The 25,871-nt window shown below is 41.4% G+C and overlaps 1 protein-coding gene across 1 annotated transcript in view; it reads right to left on the bottom strand.

Annotated features, from left to right (window-relative positions):
• Positions 1 to 1,708: 1,708 nt before the first annotated feature.
• LOC310861865 (guanine nucleotide-binding protein G(s) subunit alpha) overlaps positions 1,709 to 25,871 on the bottom strand; it is a 46,196-nt gene continuing 22,033 nt past the window's right edge. The window contains exons 6-12 of the mRNA XM_083769551.1: positions 14,268 to 14,322; positions 13,927 to 14,000; positions 13,131 to 13,189; positions 11,414 to 11,534; positions 9,892 to 10,022; positions 5,372 to 5,439; positions 1,709 to 4,989 (exon numbers count right to left, since the gene is read on the bottom strand). Coding sequence (XP_083625677.1) covers positions 4,843 to 4,989; positions 5,372 to 5,439; positions 9,892 to 10,022; positions 11,414 to 11,534; positions 13,131 to 13,189; positions 13,927 to 14,000; positions 14,268 to 14,322 — 655 coding nt within the window. The 3' untranslated portion in view covers positions 1,709 to 4,842. The remainder of the gene's footprint in view (positions 4,990 to 5,371; positions 5,440 to 9,891; positions 10,023 to 11,413; positions 11,535 to 13,130; positions 13,190 to 13,926; positions 14,001 to 14,267; positions 14,323 to 25,871) is intronic.

Raw genomic sequence — 25,871 nt, forward strand, 5'->3', positions numbered from 1 at the left:
ATTCATAGTGCAACTGGCCAACTGAAATGTATGGGATACCTAAGTGTAGGCGGGCTCTAGACCGGATCAGTCAGCGGCGCAGCATAGCATTGAGCAGTAGAACCATAGAGTAGGCCTATATAGAACCAACCAGGCTTTTATTTGTACATGCTTCAGAAAGCCTAGTGAGGCGAGGAGGTCATTAACCGTACTGTACTTGTAATGTAGCCTTTATGGAACCATCTCACACAATACCCCCAAATTATTGCTCGACAAAAAATTGCGTCATTTTTAGTTATGACATCACTGTCCAAACCTTTGTATCTTTATTCCCAGCATAGTAAGCAGAGAACGGGAGAAGGAGCCTGGGTTAGTGTTACGTCACATGATGGGCGGGTGTCGTTTTGGATGTCAATCAGCTGATTATTTGTCTGGCAGTTGTATCAATGAAACCAGTTAATTATTAAATCCCCTGCCACTTCACCACTAAAGTGAAATGTTTTGACAGTGAATTAGTGTTACAATATGAAACAACAAACGGCAAGAATATTAGTTCACTATTAATCATGAGTAGGGTTGAGATTTCTCAGCAACAGAACCAGCATCTTTCTTGCATCTTGTGTCGAATCATAGGATTTGTAAGTGATTTGAGAAACCCTGCATGCATGGATTCACTATTATGTAACTTGTTGTAGAGTGCTAGACTGCTATAGTTTATGTCCTACCATCAAAATGACCAACAATTACTCAATAGGGAAGTGGTATTGTTTAATGAGTCAGAGACCTGAAGAAATATTGCTAGATTAGATATGTAATTCAAATTAACCGATTGGTTGAGGATTTGGAGACAGGGGCGATTCTCAATATTTTAGGTTTGTGCAGTAGTATAGCCTTGTGATCATTCACCATGTCATCATAGTGCCCTGAGGTGATATCAGGGGTTTGCTTTGTGTTAAATTGCTGTTATAATCAGATCCTTCTTTGTAATATTTTAGACACAGAATTCTTAATTTAGCCGAATGAATGTTAACCAACCAACCAACCAACCAATGTTAACGCAGATTTACGAACCTACAGTAGCTTTGTTAATTCCTCCATGTCCACATTTCCCCACATCTATTGAATGAATAGTGTGTTTTGTATGTGTGTGTGTGTGTGTGTGTGTGTGTGTATATATAGCCTATATATATTATATATATATGTGTGCATCCATGGTCCTGCTTCATTGCATTGTCAGTGCAGTGCACACCATGAAAATGTTTATGGTGCCAATATCTTTGCTTTATCAAATTCCCCATATTTGTATTGTGCTAGTTGGTTAAAAGATTTAACAGAAAACTTGTTATTCTATAACACTTACAGATACCAATACACCTCACTGAAATTTAAAAATTAAGACTATAGAAGTGCACAATTACAATTACTAGTCCTTACCCGTTGAGATATTTGCGCCCCCCCTTGTGGCCGTGAAGGGTACTGCACCAGGGTGCGTTTGTAATTGACTAATACATTAATTAATAGTCATTAATGTGTCAAATCAAAAAAAGGGCTTCGTTACGCCCTCCATATGCATACGGTCAATGCCTGCGTGAAAAGGGGAGTGATTGGTGCAGTAAGGAGTTACGGCACTGTTTCTGACAGACACACACACGGACACACACTCAGACATTCGGTTAATTATAGTATGATGATGATGATATGATGATGGAAAAGGCAGAATATATGCCTGTCTAGTCATAGAATACTCCTGGCAGAGGTGTGTGTGTGTGTGTGTGTGCACGTGCGCACATGTGTACTAATGACAGACCTGGCTGTTACTGTCTGCACCAAAAAAAAACCCACACCTTTATTTCTCAGAGTTCCCATTCAGAAAGTAGAGACCCATATTTGATGTACACAGTAAATGAAGACTAGGGCACTGAAGTGAGAGAGTTGCTAAGTGTCACACGAACTCGTCGTTCAATGAGAATCTGTACTTTCATGACTCATGAGCGACAAGGTAATAAGACAAAAGTATAAAATAGGCTTAATACTGTACAGGCCGCCTCAGTTGTGCAAAGCTAGGATGGAGGACCCCAAATTGAAAAGAAATTAAAATGTATTTCTGTCTTTTCGTATTGTAGTAGTTTTGTCTTCCTTTAGAAAAAGAAAAAAAAAAGATTGTAGAAACAAGCAATGTTTAGCATTTTGACCATTTCTCATCACCTTTACTTTAAAGCTAATAAATGAAATAAAGGAAATAATAAATGGTGAATAAACACTTATCTCCCATTTAACCCATCAAAATGTCTTTTGCAGATGGCACGGGATCAGAACAGAAGAAACCCGAACACAACTTCAGTTGAAAGGATTTAAGTTATAGCAATAGGCACACTATCAAGTGTACAATTTGTCAAGATTCATTTGATTCTAATAAAATACTTTTTTTTCTTCTTAAAACCCATATACATTTCATATATTTATCTTTTTGGGGTATATGGATCCAAAAATAGACATTTAAATCATAAAGAGAAGAGAGGGAGGGAGGGTGGGGCTGCAGGGTGATAGGGCAGAAATATAGCCTAATTATGTTTTGGCGAAGAAATGTGATGCAACATATCACTTGACAAAAAAACACAGTTTCAACTGAAAAAGTGTCATTTTTATCAAGCGACACATTGTCGAGCGGCAATTCCACCAAAGTATAAACTATGCTTAAAGCTTAATTTTTGCTTCATTGCATGACTGCGTCACTTGCCGCCAATAACTGATTTTCAAGCAGTGCAACACCTTGACTTGAGACAGTTCTTCCGGCAAGCGACGTCATACTACCCATGTATAAATTATGCTTAAGACTTCAATAGCTACGAATGGTTGCTCTCCCTCTATGTCGAAGGAGAGCAGAAAGATAATAGGAAACTGAGGGGGCTTAGTAAGGGGTGGGGGATTGGCCAAGCTATACAGCGCAGTATGACACCCACTTTTAGCTCATTACACACATACAGTCGTAATCAAGGCACAGGGATCTTCTAAAAGTTTTTTTTTCTTTTTCAATAAAGTTGTACAAAATAATACATTTTACAGTCTGTACAAGAATAATCAATCAGCAGTAAAGTAAAGACAGACATACACAGGAGCCAAGAAGGAAGTGAGGAGGAGAGGTGGTGGGAGGAAGGGAGGAAAGCAGGCCTGTTGGAAGGAGAGATGGGAAGTGAGTAAAGATTAGTGTCCGATTTCGTGTTGCTGTTGAATTTATTTTTAATTTAATGTTTATTATGATTTTCTCTAAAACAAAAGACCGTTTCCAGTAAAACAAGGATGCAGGGAAGGAATGGGTTGTGTTGAGGGACAGAGTGTAAAAAAGACCGCGAGAGGAACATCAGCTTTGGAAAATAATGAAAGAATAGGGGGGGGGGGGGGGGTGTCGGAGTAGATGACTGAGAGACAAAGAGTCAGCTAAAGAAAGAAAAGCGTACAGGGCACAATGGCACAAAAGTCTACACAGACAAAAACAGCTGTGGAGACAGTAAAACAAGGTCAATCAGGACATGATGAGAGTTCTCTTTAACTTATATGGTACTGTACTGTAGAAGGATGCTTTTTGCACTCCGTTACTCGAGTTCCGTAAAAGTTGGCGTTTTCTCTTTTTAAATTTAATATAATCCCTCTTCACTTTTTTTTTTGCTGCACCACCAACAAGGCAAAGTCAGGTGGTAAAACAATCCCGTTGGAGAAGTCAGGGGAGCAACGATTATCATCACTCCATGGAAAATTATGTCCAAACTCCACCAGAAGAAAAAGAAAGAACCAGAAAAAAGAAGAAAAATTCACATCAGCGTTGGCCTTGTTCCTCTTCCTGAAACCCCACTGGCTTACTGTTCACAACACACTCCTCTATGGTCCTTTGTCAGTCTATGTGTTAACACTGCTTCTTTCTGGGGTCTGGCTGTAGAATCAGGCAGTCTAGTCGATCTCAATGCACTGTGCTATGTGCAGACAGCCAGACAACCAGTCTCTCAATGGCTGCTACAGGAGGACTCACAGGCAGGCAATGGTGGGGCCAACGGCCATGCGGTCCAGTAAAAATAAAAAAGCATTGTGTTTGTAATTTGTATGTGTGCAGATGTGATGGGGTGTGCACGACTCTGTGTGTGTGTGTGTGTGTGCGCGCGCAAGTGAAGTGAAGTGAATGTGTCATAGCCTTAGGTAGGGATCTGTGTGTTCAAACTGCATGTGTGTGTGTGTGCGCGCGCCATGAATTCAGTTCAAGTCCTGAGCACAGTGCTTGTTTTAAATACAGTGGAGTTCAGTTCATCTGCTGTGTTGTATAATTCTCTATATGCAGTATTTCAACAGTAATCTCTTTCCAGGTTGCAATATAGAAGTAGTAGCTCTTTTAAAATCGACCTAAACAGTCTTCACACATCTCACCTCCATTTAAATCTAAACCATCACGGTATTTAGGGATTAGATGAAATAGCTTGAGGATCAGAAACTTTCCGGAATTGCAGGAGCGATGCGCGCAGGAGTCAAATCAGAATACATCAGTCAGAGGAGTTTGGCCTGAGGGGTCATTGGTAGAGATGACAAATGACACACAAATTCACACTCCCATCACATCTCTTCTTGCTATACTGTAGGTAGGAGGGCTGCATCAGAGTTGAAGTGAGAGCCACGGGAGGTTCCAGGATCCTCAGGATTAAAGTTCAGAGTGTGTGTGTGTGTGTGTGTATTTCGGCTACCCCTCAACAAATTCTTTCACAAGAGCTTCTACTGTTACTGCCACAGAAGAGGGGAGTTCAGGATTCAGGGTTTTAGGGTTCCAAGTTCAATCCGTTTCATTTGTTGTTTTCTTTTTGGCCACACACCCCTATCCTCTCCCCATCACAAGAGTTCATATTGCCGGAGGTGCATCCTCTGAATGATGTCTCGACAGTCGTTGAAGACGCGACGAATGTTTTCCGTGTCGACAGCGCATGTGAAGTGGGGGTAGCAGTAATGCCTCCCGTCTCCACTGGCTGTGCTGATCCTCTGTACAAAAAAAACACATTGAGACAATTTATTAAACTACAAGCAGACTGATATTGTAATTGGAAAAAAGGATGTGGAAAAAAGGTGCCAATGTTCAATTTGTCACTAATTCTTTAGATATAATTTGATGAAAGCAATTTGACTGAAACGGCAGGACTACCTTTTTCCAACGATGCCTGTCCCTCTCCTAGCACTGGTTTTGTAGGTGTGCAAAAAGACTATTTACAATGTTTAGATTTGGTTGTTGATAAAACTCACTTGTACACTCTCCCACATCACTGCTACACACTCATATCCGCTTGGCAAAATTTGACAACTGTCACAAAGTAAATTCACACATGCTCTCAAATGATACAATACAGGTTTCCTAGTCGGAACCTACCAGGAACTCATCTCGAATGAAGTACTTTGCTCGTGTGACCCGTGGATCTTCCCCTGGCTCTGGTGTTGCTGCAGGAGAGGAGCAACAGGGTGATTTTTAATATGATGATCAGAGAGACTCACACTGATATTCAAAACATTAGTGAAATCATACTTATAATCGACATAAAAAGCAAGCAATAAACAAGTTATATGCAAAAAATACCCCAAAACAAGGGAGGCCATTAACCAATTTTAACCCTGGCAGCATACATATTTTGAGCAATTATTCAGATGTACAAGCTCACAACACGGCGTGATGTTAAGTGTTGTGAGTTTGTATATTATCTATTTTAGCTAGACTATATTCACAAATCACATGGCGGCCATCTTGCCATTAATTTAATGGCAGGGTGGCAACTAGCCAACTAACTTGCCAACATTACAGCTGTACAAAAAAAAAAGTTCTATCTGCTAATTGTTTGTTTAATAACTGTAGACATGTTGAGCTACTTTCTGTCAATAAATGCCTTGCAGGTGATTATTTTGGAGTTTGGTAAAGCAACGTCCTGCTGTCTACTGTATTATGTGCAACTTCAACACAGGTGGTACGCAGAGCCGTTGAGTGATTACCAATGAGCGCTTGCAAACTCGACGAACACTTTGGAATTGCTTGACAGACAGTAGCTCATAATATGTCACTTTGCAGATAGAATTCAGTCCAACATTGCAATTCAGTCAATTGCAATGTTGAGTTTGACGTTGTTTAAAACAAGCAGATAGGACTTTTCTGTTTGGATGTATGCCTGGGCTGTCAATTTGCAAATTGTGGCTAGTTGCCACCGTGCCATTAACTTAATGGCAAGATGACTGCAGTGTGAATATGGTCTATTAGGCCCTAATAGACCATATTCACACTGCAGTCATCTTGCCTAATAATTAGGGGCACGTTCGGAAATACCGGAGCGCACTTACCTATTAGTTTGCATTGCATAGTGCGCTATTTCCGAACGCACCCTATATGACAAAGTAGTTCAAGTGGTTAAAACAGCTTCAAAAGTCTCTTGAGGCTTGTTGTTGAGGTTGAGAGTGGCCAGAGTGACCTCTTGTGACTGGTGGCACTAACTGCATGCTACTTCAGGAATTGGGTTTGCATGTTGATCTATGTTAATCTGTCTGTCTGTCGGAATCTCTATCTAATAGGGGTGTAACGATTTCAAATTAAATTATCGAACTGTATCAATATGCAAACAGCAACATATCGTATCGTTTGACTTTGCATCGTATTGAATAGGGGCGAATTTCATCTTGACCCATGCTTTTTACAATATCATTATATTTCCTTGTGTAATGACTTGTTCAAAAACATTACAAACATTACTGTTTTCCAAAATAGCCAGTTAAAAATGTGAAAAAAATATCAAATGGGAGAGGGAACTGTACAGGACTGTGTGTCTCTGTGCTGCTGTAGTGCATTCTCGTGTGCACGTGGACTAGTTTTGTTGACTTCCTGCTAGCGCATAGTTGTAAGCCTGCGTGAAAATGGCAGCTGCACCCAACAGTAGTCCTGACCACGCGGACGACATCAGCCTGTTCTCTGACCACGTGGAACAAGCTCAGGAGCTCCTGACCAGAGTAGAATCAGAGTGTGCCAAGGTTGGCCTTGGCTTGGCTGAATGCCAAGAAAACTGAAGTTATCACCTATAACATCCCATCAGAGCGTCCACCTGACAACAACAGGAGGCACTGCTTTGAAGGAAGTCAAGGACTTCAAGTACCTGGGCTCATGAGTCAACTCAACTGAGCAAGACCTGAAAGTGAGGAAGGCACTTGCATGGAAGGCCCTGAACGGCATGGCCAGTGTATGGAACTCCAACTTCCCCCGCCAAACCAAACTCAGCTTCTTCTACGCAACAGTAGAGACTGTTCTCCTATACATTGAATGCTGGATCCTGAAGCCAACCCTGAAGAAATCTCTAGATGGGTGCTACACCAGAATGCTGCGTGCAGCACTCAACATCAGTAAGATGTTACCAACAAAAATCTGTATGATGGAATGCCAAGGGTGAGCCAGACATAGGAGTGCGGTGTGGGACCATTTTGTCAAGATTGACGATAAACAGTGAAATGAAAATTGTGCAGCAAAACGTATACTTATCACTCATCTACAACTGTGATGACAAATACATTAAAGTGAAACACCTACAGCCTTCATCGAAGCAAAGCAGCATGGTAGACTTCACCGTGAAACCTCATTGTGATGACCGGTGGGCACCAAGTTGACAGCTAAGAAGATATCCCATTTCACGTTGTTGAGGGGAAAGGCTTCCGTGAGTTGATAGCATTTCTTGAACCAGAGTAGGCCGTGCTTTATCGAAAGACAATGCAAAAGCGACTGGAGGGAATCCATCATGATACAGCCGTCTCGCTCTGTAAGAGTCTGTCAAAAGCCAACAACGTGGCTCTTACCACTGACGCATGGACAGGGTTGATGACCTATGTGACAATAACGGCTCATTATTGTGAAGGCAGGACTGTGAAGAGTGCCACCCTACAGACACAAGCAATGGCAGAGACATATACTGCTGAAAATATTGCCAACGCCCTGCAGGCCGCAGTTGACAGTTGGGGCATAGCTGAAGTGGATGTCTGCATCCACGACAACGCTACTAATATTGTGTTGGCAAACCTTCGTTACCTGGAGTGGGAGTCGCATCAATGCTTTGCACACACTCCACGCTCGCCATCAATGACGGCTTCGAAGTGGGAGCAAATACTAGGGCTGTCGTGGCTGCGGCTCGTCTTGTCTCCCATTTTCATCACAGCACCGTGGCGACTGAGGCGCCGAAGACAAAGCAGCAGGACCTAATCAGCCTGACCATCATCTCATCCACAGTGATTTGAAATATGACATGTTTAAGCGCTTACTGGAGCAGTGATAGGCCGTAGCTGCAGTACCGTCTGACCGTGAATTCACTTAACTCACAGATGCTCGTACTCTGGAGCTTGTTGATGCAAACTGGCACATTATGGATGATTTGTTGCCTGTGCTACGGTCCCTCAAGTGTGCCACAACAACATTGTGCAGGAAAAAAAGAAGTGTCCATCGCAATGGTCTATCTATCCAATCACAGTCACTCTGCTCTCCAGGTATCTGCAACCGGAAGATGGTGAATCTGCGAAAGTGTCAGAATTCAAGGGAAAGGTCTCTCTCTTGACTAGTCTCTCAAATCTCACATGGTGCTTGACAAGGTGGAGGCAGCACAGAAAGCGGCTATGGTTACATCGTTTTTGGATCCACGGCACAATAATCTTAACTCAACCACCGCCAGGGGGCGCTAGCTAGCGCTAGCGTTCAGCAACCGGGGCGAGTCGGTCGAACCCACGGTTGTCCAGAACCGCCACAAAAGGCCTCTGCCCAGACTCTGGACATGGCCCCGGCCCAGTATATGGAGCTGGCCTGATCTGACATCACAACACTCCATAGTTGGGCATGCCTGACACAGAACTCCATATAAAAAGGGACACAGACATACTAACTGGGTAGGGCATCCATTTCCAACTTGCATCATTCCAAGTAGCTCAGTGCCCAATGGGCACCGCTGAGCTGACATCACAATGATGTTCTGACATCTGCATAGACTCCATATTTGGGTATGCCTGATAAAGAACTCCATATATGGGCATAAAAGGGACACAGACATAAATGTGGTGGGGCATGCATTTACAAGTAGGCCAGTGCCAAACTGGCACCGCTCTACTATTATTGTAATTTGTCAAATGTCGACCTTGTTAGGCTGCTGTAGCCTACGGATTAAACAAGTGTTCCGTGTTTAATAAACACAAAATAAAGACATTTTTATTATCATTAGGGCTTTGATGTGAATTCTAAACGTGATTAGTTGTGGTGCTTAAAGGAAAGTGCCGTTTCTCTCAACTGCTACGCAGCAAAAAAAAAGAAAAAAGAAAGAAAAAATTACAGACAGACACATCGATAAATGCCCCCCCGACATGTCGACACACAAAATATTAAGTCGTTCACATCCCTAGTATCAATGAATTGTTTATAATGCAAAGAATCGATTGTATCGATACCAAGTACTTGTGTGTGCAAGTCTTAATGTCACGTGGCCTACTGGTAAAAAAGATATGAGGTAAATATTTGCAGATTCCAACCGACCTGCATTTCTATATATCAATGGGATAAGGATTAAGGGATAATAACAGAACATTCTTTCAACTGGGTCATATTTGGAACAGGTGGTGAAAACTGGGTATAGGGTTATTATATTTGTTCAAACTTTTATCGGGACTGGAGTTACAAACTGGGCCTTTCCTGGACAATCTGGGACATCTGACCACCCTACTTTAGTTTAGTTAAATTATTTCCCTGAAATGTTCTTCTCCTCCCAAGAAAAAAACACTTGACACATTGAATTGAAGCTAAACTATACTCTCTGTAGGCATTCTATCAAATCTCTTAAACTTCCGTTACATTTTTTCTATCAATCTTTTCTGCTCTCCATTCCCGTCGTCTCTCACCATCATCCGGTGTGGTGTAGCGAGAGAACTCTGGAAAGTATTCTTCGATTTTGGACTTTCCGGCCAGCACCTTCTCTGCTAACAGGTCCTGCTTATTGAGGAACAAGATGACAGAAATGGTCCTCAGCCACCTGCAGACCATAGAATACAGAAGTTAAAACAATAGGGACATTGAGTTTCTGTCCTCAACGAAAAGGTTTTATTTCATTACCTGTAGTAAGTTAGTCCATTAGAAATTTGACAATTAATATGAAGATTTGAAACATAATATAAATCTATCCATCCTCATAAAATACACATTTACGGAATGACTAATACAAACAAAACTAAAATACCAGAGAAATACATGTAAATTAATGTGAACTGAAGGAAGACAAGCAGGAGATTTGTATTTTTCTGCACTACTTATTTTATTGTTTTATGAATTTATGCTGTCTGCACTGTATGCACTTTCTGTGCCCAACACGTCCCCACAAATGACCCCCGTAGGAAGCCCATGGCATCTGGGGACGTCTTAGGCTCTTTTTTAATGCTATAAAAACCGCTAAAAACCTCTCTATATATATTTTTTTTTAATTTTTTGTTTTGCTTGGCCATGCCTTCTTCAGCAATCCTAGACATGTTTCGCGCATGCACACTGCTGTTCACTTCCTTGTTTACGGCCCGACTAAAATGTTTTATAGGTAACGGAAGGTGGGGCTTTTCAGAGTAAAATCTGCCTCATCTGCTGGGCACTCTAACTCCTTTATTTTGAAAAGATCCGGTGCACTTCTTTTTATTTTATTTTTTTCTTTAAAGCTGCTTTCATATGGAAAAACAAATGACAAATAATTAAATGTTGAATCTCGAATCATACATATAAAAGATATAAAGATTAGAGGAAAAAGTGAGCCCATTTCGCCTTTCACTATTTTAGGCTTAGAGTGACAAGGACATTTATGTTTATAATAATTAGCGTTAGATCAAAGTGAAGGAGAGGGTTTAGATGAGGCAGGTAGTGCACTTTGGGACAGTCCTCATAAGTGAAGTCTAGTATATAATAATAATAATAATAAAACTTTATTTGTATAGCACCTTTCATGACATCAAATGCAGCTCAAAGTGCTTTACAGAACAATGGAGAATAAAATAAAAGCAAAGCATAAAAGAAAAGCAAGGCAACGACATTAAAAAACAAGCAGTAATGCAATACAGTGAGGACATGAATAACACAAAATATAAGATCACTTAAAGGCAATGTTGTAGAAGTGGGTCTTGAGCTGAGCTTTAAAAATGTCTACAGAGGCTGCCTGACGAAGGTACAGAGGGAGCTTGTTCCATGCCGATGGCCCGTAGAAGCAAAAAGCTGCTTCCCCGTATTTTTTAGTTGCCATTTTTTTAGGCAAAGCGAGCAGGCCAGCAGTGGAAGACCTTAGCGAGCGGTTTGGGACATATTTAGGCAAGCAGTCATGTAGGTAGGAAGGTATGAAACTGTGTGTGTATGTATGTATATGTGCATTTGTGTATTGTACTCCAAGTTCACCTGTTATTCCAAATGTTCTTGAAGAGGTTGAGGGCCTCCTGTAGACGGTTGGTCTGATTGTCCTCTCTGATCACCATGTTGTAACTGCTACTGGCCACCACAAAAATAATGGCTGTTACATCTGTAGGAGTAGAAAGTGAGAGACAGAGAGAAAGGGAGAATCAGTGATAAAAATAGATATCTCAACACAAGAAGATTAGAACAAATGAAACAAGTGAAGAGACATTTAACCACTTGAACCCTAGCATTCCTATTCTGGGGGGGGGGGGGTCCTGTTTGTGAGGGAATTTCAGGGAAACCTCACAGAAAATCGTCAATCTACAAGCTCACAACTAGGGGTGTAATGATATAGTAACTGTACCGAAATATCAAATTTAATTAAAGAAATCAAAGTATATCGATTGACTTTGTATCGTAACGTTTTGCAATGTATATAATACAGTAGTACTATTTAGCAATTTTAAGAGAAAAAAGATGGTTTTAATTACTTGTCCATTCCATATAGCTCCAATTGGTCTATCGATGAATGTGTGTATTCTCTGTGTTCATGTCAAGGCGTGGGTTTGTCCATATGTGTTAAATACAATGTCCATCTATTTGCCATAGAATCAATGTTTACTTATTTATATCCATAATTAATAAATCTTTCCCTTAAAAAACCTGCACTATCCACAAGTTTCACACATATTTAATATATTTGCTAAATAATTACTGTATTGATTTCAAATCATCGAATCGTATCGCCATAATGAACCAATATCGTCCATGTATCGTATCGTAAACCATGTATCGTGATACGTATCGTATCGCTGTTAAAATGTATCGTTACACAACTACTCACAACGCATCCCAACGCTACGCAATGTGAGCTTGTAGACCAATGGTTAAAAACCAGATTAAAGCATTACTACTTAGTACTTACTATTTACTAGGCAACATCCTTCACTAGATGTTGCATTTCGTTTCCCTGTCACTTCTATAAAAAAATAAAGGGTCCGTGCCCACAGAGAGTGTTTTTTGAGCTGCCATGCATTTCAATGGTAAATAAATACACCAGTGCATCACGCTTCAGAGCTCTCGGAGGCCAGCGTTTTTGGCAGAGCCCTGGGCACGTCAAGCAGACAATAGTTCCAACTTCCATCATGTAGCTTGGAACATCCTAAAAAAAGATGGCTGACTTACAAGAATAAGTACTTTGGTGAAAGTAATTGAAACAGATGGATAATGGCTGCCATAACCTTTCGGCTCACAAAGGACAAACCAATAATTACGTATAATTTGACATCCCCCAAGTGTATTTAAAAAAACATTTTATTTTGTTGCCTGAAAATCAATGCTTTTAAAAAAGCCTTTGCATAAACAAAAAGCTCTGTGGTTCCGTTATTTTATCATTAGTTGTTTTCATAAAAACTAAAAAAAGTGTATATATACACTTTAATAGAGGAAGAAAGATGTGAGACGGGTGGAGGGAATAGAGCAGTGGTTCCCAAACCTTTCAGGTCGAGACCCAAAAGAGAGAATAGACGTTTACCCCGGGACCCAAACTAGTGAAAACAGCAGATCTACTGTTTAGGAAACAGTGGGATAAAAGGTTAGAATCAGAGAAAGACGTTGGGTTTAAAAGGGTGGAAAATGTAGTCATAGAAAGAAGATGAGAGGACGAAGGAGTGAGTAAAAAGGATGTCACTAAATTAATCAACCAATCAATCAAATGTACCGTTGAAGCACTGGATCCATTTCCGGCGTTCATCCCTTTGACCACCAACATCAAACATGCTGAGAAGAGAACAGAGAAAACTGTTGGATATACAGATACTACTGATACTATGAATACTAATACTATGAATACTAATACTATGAAGAGAACAGAGAAAACTGTTGGATATACAGATCTATCTACTATGAAGAGAACAGAGAAAACTGTTGGATATACAGATCTATCTACTATGAAGAGAACAGAGAAAACTGTTGGATATACAGATCTATCTACTATGAAGAGAACAGAGAAAACTGTTGGATATACAGATACTACTGATACTATGAATACTAATACTATGAATACTAATACTATGAAGAGAACAGAGAAAACTGTTGGATATACAGATCATGACCTTTGAATGTCAATCATTGTCAGGTGTCTACTTGCATAATCTTATGAAAGCTTAACCCATTTAGGCCTGACCTCGAAATTAAAAAAAAATCTTCTAAATCCTTTTCACGATTAAAAGAAAATAGCAGACCTACAAGCTCGTAGCGCGCCACCGAGTGGCACGCTACGAGCTTGTAGATCTGCCATTTTTCAATAGCTAAATTATAACAATGTTTAAAACACCAAAAGGGGTTCCCGCCCAAAACGGGTTAATAGATAAGACAAAGAAAGATTGTGAAATAATTGTGAATTATTGATAATTCTATTTCAAAATTCAGATGCCAGTGTCGTATTTCAGTTGAGAACCATTGATTCAATAGGGTTTTAAAGACAAACTTTCTTCTGAGAGTTTTTATTTACTCACTGGAAGTTGACTTTATCCACTTGGAATCTTGTTTCAAAGATCCCTGAAGTCAATACTCTGCACCTCAAAAGGTCCTGGTTAAAAAAAAAAGGGAAAATAAGTATGTAATATGAATCCATGGGGTTGGCTTCCAATTAACAGTTTCTTCACATTTAGTTAAATTTAAAAGGAGTTTCAATTCATAAATTATGTTGTGAATACAAACAATTCATGTTACAATATAAAAATATGATATGAATTTGATAAAGTGAATCTAAGTATATTTGCAAAACACAGGATATGCATATTTTATGTTTTGTAGATCAGGTTTACTACATTATTTTGTTTAATTAAGCACTCACTTGATCTGTGGGAGTATAGTCATTCTGTTTCACTATGTCAATCTTGTCCAGAAAGCTGCAGAGATAAAGGAAAGAGGATGTTAAGTACTGGACATACAGTAAACAGTCCTTACAAACTCCATTCTTTCTTACACATATTCACTCAAGGTTGATTAACGGTCATAAAAATGAATGCAATTCATTTGTGTGTAATTTTTAAGCAGTGCCCAACCATGTCTGTCTCGATGAGCACGAACACCTGCAACTGCTTAGCAAGTGATTACCACACAAACAGGACCGGAGACTGAGCCACTTAAAAAGGCATACTGGTCGGCATGAGTTTATGGACACACGCCGGCCACTTCTAAACCACACAGGAAGGCACGTGCACACGCGCGCGAAAAGACACACAAACGTGAAGAAGCCAAAGTTAGTATGCACTAACACTACGCACGCTCACATGGAAACACGGCGTGCACACAGCCACGCACACATGGGATAAAAAAGCTCCAATGCACATGCACACACAACACACAGACAGAGACTTAGGGCGCGTTCGGAAATACCGCACTGGAGCGCACTCGCCTATTAGTTTGCATTGCACAGTGCGCTCAGTGCACCATTAACGAACGCGCCCACAAGCAGCGTTTTGATCTTTAATTGGTAGTATTTGCAACACCTGTGACTTCAATTCCTATAATATTGTTTCTCTAGTCGATACTGTATATAGCTCAATGAAATACTAATCAAAGGCACCGCTTAATTCACACGGGGAGTGATTTTATCACCATATCTACACTTTTTTTGTGCTGCACGAATCTTGCTCAGATGTGAATCTCGATTTTCCTCCACAAGAATTGAGATCACGATTGTCATTTTTTCCATGACATTTTTTATTGTCTGTAGTCTGTAGTTACATTCAAAATGTGGCACCTGGAGCCAACTATTGTGGCTTTAAACAGACAACATCAAAGTGTTTGACTGAAATCTCTTAAAGTCTCTCTCTTGTGAGATTGCATAGGTGTCTTGATCTTTTTTCGATTCATTGTGCAGCACAAATTCTTTTAGCAACTTACTATCTTCTATTCTAGTAGGTGAGGGAATCGAGGCAAAGCAGAAAAAGCAATGACAAGATTTGATCTTTAGCCAACAAGGGTACATACATGAGGGATGTAACACCATCTCAGACATAGTGCTTAAAAATTGTGATCTCTACGGAGCAACTCCAGATACACTTTCAAATCCTGAGTGTAAATTAATCTTACCACTTAAGCCCTATTTAAATTCAAAAAGTGAAAATAGACATCTTCGCTATTATAGTCGCCATTTGGTCCATTTGGTTACAATGGTACACTCTATGAGTAACAAGTATTAACACTGAGGATTTTACTTTGTACAATGAAGGAGGGCTGGGCCCAGGCGGTGGCGTAACCGTCTGGGCACCCGACTGGTAATCCAGTCGCAGTGTGCCGCGGGTTCGACTCCCGAGCCCGACACGGCCTTTACTGCATGTCATTCCCCCATCTCTCTCCCGTTTCCTGTCAGCCTACTGTCTGTCCCTTCAAAAAACAATAAAAGGCGTAAGCCGCAAAAAAAAAAAAAAAAAAAAAAAAAAATGAAGGAGGGCTGCAATGACTGGGGGCTGAAATGTGCTGTGCTTTTGGAGCATAGAAACAGAGAATTACAGATGGAATGGAGAGGTAAGGACGTAATGAGAGAGAGAGAGGAGAGGGGGGTGTGTGTGTGTGTGTCACTATGTTCTCGTACATGCATCACTGCTGGCACACACGCCAACCTTACACACGTGCGCATATGTAAAGGTGGACTTATTTGTTATGGCAACAGACATGGCGTGTGCCAGAATGGCTAAGCTAATGCATTGGAGATTATACCATGTTAGCTTGTTGCTTCCGCTAAAAGTTAAATGTACTACATACAACAAGTTTTAGCATTGTTGCGCACTATGCACGAAATGAATGCTGAACACACATGGTAAAGGTCAATCAGTGCTCATTTGCCCCCAAAGTCAGTGTAATCTTGAGAATGGAAATTATTACACGTAATTAGTATTAATTTATTTTGTTGTATTATTTATTCTAATGGGGAAGAGAAGTTTGATAAAACAAGGAAGAAGAGAGGCGGGACAAAAAAGAAGGAACGACCCTAGGGAGAGAGGAGAGAGCAGGAAAGGCAAAAGGCTTGTGTGTGTGTGTGTGTGTGTGTGTGTGTGTGTGTGTGTGTGTGTGTGTGTGTGTCCATGTGCAGAAACAGGAACATGGATAAAAAACAGGAGTAGGGAGGAGAGAGAGAGAGAGAGAGAGAGGGGGGGGGGGGAATGATAGAGTACTGGTGTCTATCTGACATTACAGAGCAGATTTCAAAAATAGCTCCTCAGCACGGTTACCATGGAGATCCAACCATAGCTACTATTAATAGTCTGATCAGCTCCCAATCTACTGTGTAGTCTGCTGGACTAGAGCCAGAAAAAGGATCGACAGAGAGAGAGAGAGAGAGAAGAAGAATGAAGAGATTCAGCAAGAAACTGAAAGTGAAGGAAAGACATTGAGGCTGTGTTAAGAGGAGGGAGAGAAAGATAGAGAAGAGAAATGTCAGAAGGGGAAAAAGCAAGGGAGGGCTGAGTGGGAGTGTGTGTGTGTGTGTGTGTGTGTGTGTGTGTTAAAGATAGATGGAGCGAACAAACTCCTGGATTGAACCAACTACTGTACATCACCTGGGGGGGGGGGGGGGGGGTTACCGTCTCCCTACGCTGTTCAAAATACAACACAAAGCACTAATTCGAAGCACATGAGAACAGTAGTTCAACGCTGCTCAAAAGCTGGAATATTTAGCAATGTACCTATTCTTACTTAGACTGACATCACAGACATCACCCCCCCCCCCCCCATCCTTCATCTGTCCCTCCGTCCTCAGAGGGGACATGTCATGTTTGGGGTTCCTGCAACAGTGCAAGTCACTGCTGGATCATGAAAACTTTGTTAACTCCAACTCTGGTGTTTTTGTCCCCGTTTTTCCACAATCGAAGATGACAGCGTTGATTGTTATCTCGGTTGTGTGGAGGATTCATGACTCATTAGGCAACAAAACCCTTTCAAAGTACAGACGCACATTCTGTAATTTGAAAAAGAAAAAAACAGAAAATTGCATGCAGGCTTCAGAATATGATATGCGTTTGGGCGATTTCAATATAATTTTTATTTAAATCGAGTCAAATGCTCCACAATATGCAAAGAGAGGAGAGAAAGCAATAGCTCAGAGATGAACCAGCAAAGAAGAGAAATACATTGGACAGAGAAAGGGGGATAGACAGAGGAAGTGAGAGATTGCAAAAGACAGGTGGCAGTGTTGACACATACGTAGTCAGATGCTGTGGCATGTTGTCAGTGTACATACCGGTATAAGCTATTGTGTGTGTGTGTGTGTGTGTGTGTGTGTGTGTGTGTGTGTGTGTGTGTGTATGCGTGCGTGCGTGCGTGTATATGCGTGTGTTTTGCGGTGTGTGGGATGACACAAAACTATACTTCTTCAGGGTATGCTGCCCCTTTGTCAGGTTATTGTAATTCAATCAGTGTATTGTAAAAATATGTTTTACGTGTATAAGAACATTTAACCTCAGCGAGAGGTTAAGATGTAGATTATACAGTACAGTATGTATATAGATAGATGGTACATACTACACAGGTACAATGTACAGCTACATGCACACAATCTACAATGTAGATGTGATTTAATTTTTTATTTTCTTCACTCCAAAACATTAAAAAATGCTTTTCATCTTGTTATTGTATTATTTGTTATTTTTTGTCACACTGTTGAGGAGGCTCTGAGAGAAAATAACTAATAAAAGCAAGTTGAAAAAGTATAAGAAACTGTTTTCTCGCCATCGCAAATTGGGTTAAATGTTTTTCGTACTTCTGGTCCTATGAAGAGAAGACTTCCGCACACCTGGTTCAGTTTCAAGCAGGTGCGTTGGCGACAAGTACTACTGGTCCTGCAAATTTAACATGTACAGTACTAGACTTGTACGTGCCAGTCGGCCACCGGCCTTCTTGGGAACGATGCAACTTGGGAACCTAATAATACCCGTTGTCAACTTGTCATAGCACCCGTTTTAACTATCTGTCTGTGTCCCTTTTGTACCTACTGTATATGGAGATGTCTGTAGTATGCAATACCTGTTGTCATAAAATCAATTTTTACTGTCTGTCTGTCTCCCACATGGAGATCTCTGTATCTGTCTGCCTGTGTGTGAAGAGTGCAAACTGAAAAGTGGACTGATTAAGTAATCAATTGGCAGGTGTGTGGTTGCCATGGGAATCAATTGGCCAAAGCAGAGGCTGGAAATTGCACAGGTGAGGGGATTTAAGCTGATTAGGCCTACTGGCAGAGCCTGACCAGAGCCTTTTTATTTGTGGTGTTTCTAGAGAACCGTGGGTCCGACCGACTCGATACCGGGCACTGCACTCCCTGTGGGGGTGTGGAACGCGTGTGTCGAATTTGAAGTTGGCAAACGGTTCTGGAGTTACGTGCATTACAACCGTACACATGCACGCATGCAGAGACGTGGCGCATTTATAGTAGGATGCCTAAAATTACAAAATAATAATACAGTATATCAAATTATCAACTGTTTTCTCTTTTCTTTTTTTACTTCAAAGTGGGGTTCAGGGTCCCTGGTCCCTTGAGGTGGTACCAATCCAAATAGAACCTTACTGTAACTCTTTTTCTTTTAAATGAAAAAGAACCACTGAATAAGACAATGGCTGCATATGTGAGCACATTTTCAGCAGTCAGTGTGTGAGTATCTGTAGTTCATGTATCTCGAGAACATACGAGTGCATCCACTATTGCAATTACTGAATTGCAGATTGGCTCAAATTACAGCTGTTTAACACACTGTGTCCATTAAGTGGTTCTTCAATCCTATCAATCGGTTTTATATGGGTGCGTTCAGAAATACCTCACGGAGCGCACTCGCCTATTAGTTTGCATTGCACAGTGCTCAGTGCGCTATTTCCGAACGCACGCTAAATAATTCTCTAAACATCTCGTTTAGCAAGTTGTGAAAGTCAAACAACTTCCATTGTGGTCATCTCTGAAATAGTCTTGAACAAATAGGTATTAGTTTCCGAAATGAGGAAATCTGCCCTGTTGATTTCTTGCCTTAAATGCTTTCGGAAGTTCATTTTATGAAAAAGTAAAGGCTCTGGTATGAGAAAGTACATTTGTAAGCGTGCTTTCCTATGTCTTTGGTTGTGTGTTGCTTGAGTGTCTAGTTGCAGTGTCGTTATCTCAGTGTGACCACAGTACTGCTTGTTCCTCCAATGCGTTCCCAGAACTCAGGTTAGTGCTACCTTTTGTGCAGAGCTGAAATTAGGTTCTGAACATTATCTGAAACCGAGCCACAGCCTATGGAAACAAATCCAGAATCCATAAATGTGTCACATGGCACAGCACATGCACCAGAAGTGGAATGCATGGCTGAATATACAATCTACATAACTTATAGAATTCTTACCATTTTAACCATATGGTTAATAATAAACCAGTTAATCTCACCATCCCTAATGTATAATATATTTCAACGAAGCTGACTGACTGACGCTGTCAATAACTTCCCTTCTAAGAAAGTTACTATAAAATTAATACTACCATAATAAAACTGGTTAGCACTTACTAATAAACTTTTTTTGAATTACTATTATAGCCACACCCATAAGTATTTGTCATATAGTGCATATGTTACAGACTACCGCAGGCATTTGGGTGACACTGCTATCAACAGTGAGTGAGTCACAATAACTGAGCAGCAGGGAGGGGTCCAGTATCTTGCTAAAAGGACCCTTCAACAGGACATTTAACTGTTAAGTAGCTTTGAAGTTGTGACCTTCAGGTAACGGTACAGTACTGCAGTGACCTTCAGGTAATGGTACAGTACTGCAGTGACCTTCAGGTAATGGTACAGTACTGCAGTGACCTTCAGGTAATGGTACAGTACTGTTGTCACCTTCAGGTAATGGTACAGTACTGCAGTGACCTTCAGGTAATGGTACAGTACTGCAGTGACCTTCAGGTAATGGTACAGTACTGCAGTGACCTTCAGGTAACGGTACAGTACTGCAGTGACCTTTAGGTAATGGTACAGTACTGTAGTGACCTTTAGGTAACGGTACAGTACTGCAGTGACCTTCAGGTAATGGTACAGTACTGCAGTGACCTTCAGGTAACGGTACAGTACTGTTGTGACCTTCAGGTAACGGTACAGTACTGCAGTGACCTTCAGGTAACGGTACAGTACTGCAGTGACCTTCAGGTAATGGTACAGTACTGCAGTGACCTTCAGGTAATGGTACAGTACTGCAGTGACCTTCAGGTAACGGTACAGTACTGCAGTGACCTTCAGGTAATGGTACAGTACTGCAGTGACCTTCAGGTAATGGTACAGTACTGTTGTGACCTTCAGGTAACGGTACAGTACTGCAGTGACCTTCAGGTAATGGTACAGTACTGCAGTGACCTTCAGGTAATGGTACAGTACTGCAGTGACCTTCAGGTAATGGTACTGCAGTGCCTCCAAGTGCTCAGATACCCTGCAACCACAGGACTACCAGGTGGCTAGTCTTAAGCTACGATGCTAGGCAGCAAAAAGAGAAGCTGTCTCAGGCCAAGTATCCACTTGAGATTTGTCATTTAAAAAACAAAAACAAATAAAAACCTGCCAACCTGTTTTCAAGTTCAGAGATTAGCATTAAGTTGCTCCATTTTTGCTTACTTCTATATACATTTTCTTTTTTGACAGGTCTCTGGTGGACACGTGGCCTCAAGTAAGTTTCCATAAACAATAAGTGGTCATTTGACTAGTTTCCCTATCCCTTCCATGATTTGGAGGTACAAGAACGAACTGAACAAACTAAGGGGTCAGAGGATACGAGCGGAGTGGAGTGGGAGCAGAGCGGGACGATTTTGAATTGAGCGTGGACTGGAGCCGTTTTTAAAATGCGTCAGAGCTGAGCACAACTTGTCTGAACAATAGTTGATCTACAAGCTCACAAATCGTGGAAATGTGTATAAAATAAATGGCTAATCATTTCAATTATATTACAAATCTATATAATAAAGATAATTCAATGAATGTAAAACCTAATCGATAGAAAAATCACTAAGATAAATAACTGATAGTTGCAGTCCTAGCTCACACTTATCCGCTGGCCTGGGATAAAATCCAAATAAGGCTTCCCTTTCATCATCAGTCTCACACTAAGCTTTTTAAACCAGTTGCTCAACTAGTGGTATGGGATTTTAAAGTACGCCACCCACAAGGTATGCTCTGACAGGGTTGTCAATGAATCAGGGAAGGTGGGAGAGAGAGCGAGGGGGGCGGGTCTAATCATGGGGCCAAATAAATAAAATGAAATAATAGTCTTCTGGGACATAACACATAATAGTGCTGTACGTAAAAAAGTGATTTAAGTGAATTAAGGTTGTTCTCACCATAGGCAACCACAGTATAGTAACTAAAAGCACCTGTTGTTTAGAATTAGAACTAGGTGTCAATTCCTCTAGTTAAAAGCCATCTATATCTAGAAATTCACCAAGTCTCTGTGTGTGTGTGTGTGTGTGTGTGTGTGTGTGTGTGTGTGTGTGTGTGTGTGTGTGTGTAATCCACGTAACTCGTGAACCGTTTGTCCCACCAACTTCAAATTCGACACACGCATTACACACCCCCACAGGGAGTGCAGTGCCCGGTGTCGAGTCGGTCGGACCCAAAGTTGTCCAGAACCGCCACAAAAACTCAAATAAAAAATAAACTCAATATTTAGGCAAGGGCCTAATTCATTTACTCCATCTATAAATGCACCATGTGTGCGTGCGTGCATGCGCGCGCGTGTGTACGTACGTCTGATTTCCATATATGGGCATAAAAAGGGACACATACATAATAACTGGGTGGGGCATGCATTTCCAACCTGCATCGTTCCAAGTAAGCCAGTGCCCAACAGGCACCACTCTAGTTATATCAAATTAGTTTTAAAAGTGGACACAGAGGTAGCCTGTCGAATGTCCAGTGGTAGTATACTATATTCTTCCGTTACAAGCCTTGTGCTGGGGAGTAATAATTGTCACCTGATCCGAGATTACAGGAAGGGTATAAACCAGGGATCAGAATGTCTGTTCTACAAATGTCTTCTAAATCATGACAGTTTTCAGAAAATGTTTCTATATCAGTGTTTCTATATTTCAACTTGTATAATATATGTGTGTATTTTGTAATGAATAAAAACAGCAGTATAACATGAAAGTATTCTTACAAATGCATGGTAGGGAAACGTTTTCATGGAAAGGACCGCAACATTTACACTTATTAGCCCACAGACCCCTATTTGAAAAGTATCAAAGACCCCCAGTTATGCACCACAGAAAGTATGGACAGTCGCACAGGTACTCCCAGATATATTTGGTAAGTCGCACAGATCCAATTGCAGGTGCATTTGCGTCCAAAATGGTGTCAATTTTGAGCTTTGGATTGAGATAACTCATTGATTGATTGCTTTTGCAACCTGTGATGTTGTGAGCTTGTAGATTAGCTGTTTTCGCCGGAGCGCGCGCTGTAGCCACTTCAAGCTGAGTGTGTGTGTGTGTTGGGGGGGGTGGGAGAGTGAAGACAGTTGTATCTTGTGTTGTGTTGGGCCAGGCGCCAAATTGTTTAGGCCACTGTTTGTTGTGTTGCGGCGGGAGCAGAGGAAGCATGCCAGTGGGGTAACAGTGACACCGAGAACAGTGGCCTGTGATGCCAATATCAATCTGTGTCCGTCCCAACATGCATTTCACTGGTGACACATGATGCGCGGGGAGATGAGTTGTTTTTGAGACAAATTAATTTAATGAAGAGGATTGTCAGAATGTTTGGCGTGTGTAATGCAGGGCAGATTGAGGTTGGAGGACAGGGCTGCGCAGCGCTAGGTTCCGTGAGGCTGTGTGTACGTCGTGGTGTTGTGAGGAGGCGCTCGAAGCGAGTCTGCTGTCTTGCTATATGCTAAGGAAGTATTAAATTGTATAGGGCACTGTTTGTTGTGTTGCGGCGGTAGCTAGAGGAAGCATGCCAGTGGGGTACCAGCGAGAATGGTGGCCTGTGATGCAGGTGTCGCTAAGGGGCGGAGGTGTTTTAATTCCGTGTTTTAATTCACTAATAAAGTAATTAATAATTTGTAATTTGTTAAATGGGAAAGGGGCTTCGTTAAGACCTCCATATTATTATGGTTAGTTCCTGTGTGAAAAGTGGGAGTGATTGGTGCAGGCAGTGTGGAGCTATGACAGTGTTTGTGATATTCAGACATTGAGTTAATTATAGTTTGATTTGGCCGCCGACCCCCATCTGAAAATATGTTGTTCCAGGGACCTCCCAGAAGCAAAGATTTGAGTTAAAAACGTTTGCTCTGAAAGAATATATATTCAAAGATTTGCGCTACATTTTCACGAATTTTCAAAAATAGCAGACCTACAAGCTCATAGTGCTATGAGCTTGTATATCTGCTATTTTTCAATAGCTAAAGTGTAACATAATGCTTAAAACACCAAAAGGGGTTCCTGCCCAAAATGGGTTAAAAACAAACAATTTTAAGCACCCAAACAAACAAACTCTGGTGGCCACAGCCCACAACATGATGTATCCCTGTCACTAATTTATGCTTGTCTCCGTAGAAGAGTCATCTCGGCAAGATAGATTACACAGAAAACTAAAGTGCTGCAACCTGCCAGACAAGGGGTCACAGACACACACCCACGCGAGAGAACAATACACAGATTACGGAGATTTACATGAAAACAACGTAACCTGTGTGATGTGTAATGTCCAGCCATCCACACACACACACACACACACACACACACACACACACACACACACACACACACACACACACACACACACACACACACATTGCAATAATAATCTGTTTCTTTAGCACATGTCTCACAAAGTGGTAATGCATAATTCAAACTAGATAAAGTGCCAATCGGCACAGGTCTCCACCAGGATTCTTCCTCAGCCTAGTGGGAATATGCATGCACAGTTTCATTGCAATCGGACGCTGCGTTGAGGAGTTGTGGCCATTTGCTACTCCTGAAAACTGTAGGAGCCAATCGTGGCCAATCAGGATGGAATATGAGAAGTCAAACAAACCTGTCTTGATCACATGACTATGGAGATCATGTGTAGCGATTTGCGTGAAATTTGGATAAAATCTGAAGGAGTAATAATAGAAAATGTGTTTTACATATGTCGGGCTCCTGGTGGCGCTATAAAGAGCAGATGTGAAAAATTCCAGACAAAGGTTTTTCCTTGGCCTCTAGGGAGTTGGCATACAAAGTTATCCACAGATCCGTGCAGTTAGAGGTAAAAACACTTTTTGGCCAGTTATAGCGCCACCTTGAGGCTGAGTTGAAATTGTTCATGTGGCATTTTGTCCTCAGCCTAGTGGGAATGTGGGTGCACAATTTCACGGAAATCACGCGATGTGTTCATGATTTGCAGTATTTTGTTTGAAACTGAGCACTCCTGTGAACTTTGGAAGCCAATCTTAACCAATCAGGATGGAGTGTGAGAAATCTGAAAGACCGGTTTGGTTGAATGGCTGTAGAGAGACTGTGTACCAATTTGCGTGATGTTTGGACAAAATCTGTAGGTGTACTGTGCAAAAACTTGTTTTGCACAAAGCGGCCTCCTGGTGGCGCTATAACAGGCCGTTCTGGAAAGTTTGGGGCAGAGGTTCATCGTTGGCATCCAGGGAGTGTGTGTGCAAAATTTGGCATCGACCGGGTTAACGGTGGCCGAGATTAGCTGCTAACGGACGGACGGACGGACGGACGGACGGACGGACGGACACACACACGGACGGACGGACGGAGTGCAAAACATACTCTTCCCCCTAGGCCTTCGGCCTGGTGGAGACAATAAACAGTGTTTGAAAGTGATGTCCAAAGTCAGTTTGTACAGCACCAGATTGCTTCTGTGTCCACGACTCATATGTGCGTTCAGGGGTACAAGCATCTCAGAAAATAACACAGCCGCGAGTGTGCAGGGGCTTACTGTACACCTGCACAGTAGTAGGTCCTTGTATGCATGCGTCATTTATGATCCTACACCAAATCAGCGCCCCAATCATCTCCCAGGTTGATGGGAAGCAATCAATGGCCTCCCAGGCCCCATTGGCTAGAGGATTTTGTTTGTCCGCGCATGCGCAGTAGTGCGTTATTACAACATCACGACACAAATAGTACATCACAGACAAATATCACATCTCACAATGTTGCCGGGGGATTCCTCTGATATCATTATCTAAGCTCTGTCATGAAAGGATTGGTTTGGATGCTCAAACGTCGGAACATCGACTATTCAATACAATACCTGGTGTGACGTCACACTCTCAGGTTAAGTCTCAAACGGGTTAAAATCACCCTACAGTGAATTGGATTTTGGGATTAGGTTACTGACTCAGAATATTCCCACTCAATCACGTGTGATTGGACTTTGAGGCAGGCCAGCACAGATGCTTTCAATGTCTGATAAGAATGCAATATGCAACATCACCAATATCAACTGGATAGCTC

Source organism: Protomyctophum parallelum (genome assembly GCF_964188405.1).
Source record: "Protomyctophum parallelum genome assembly, chromosome: 7".
NCBI lineage: Eukaryota > Metazoa > Chordata > Actinopteri > Myctophiformes > Myctophidae > Protomyctophum > Protomyctophum parallelum.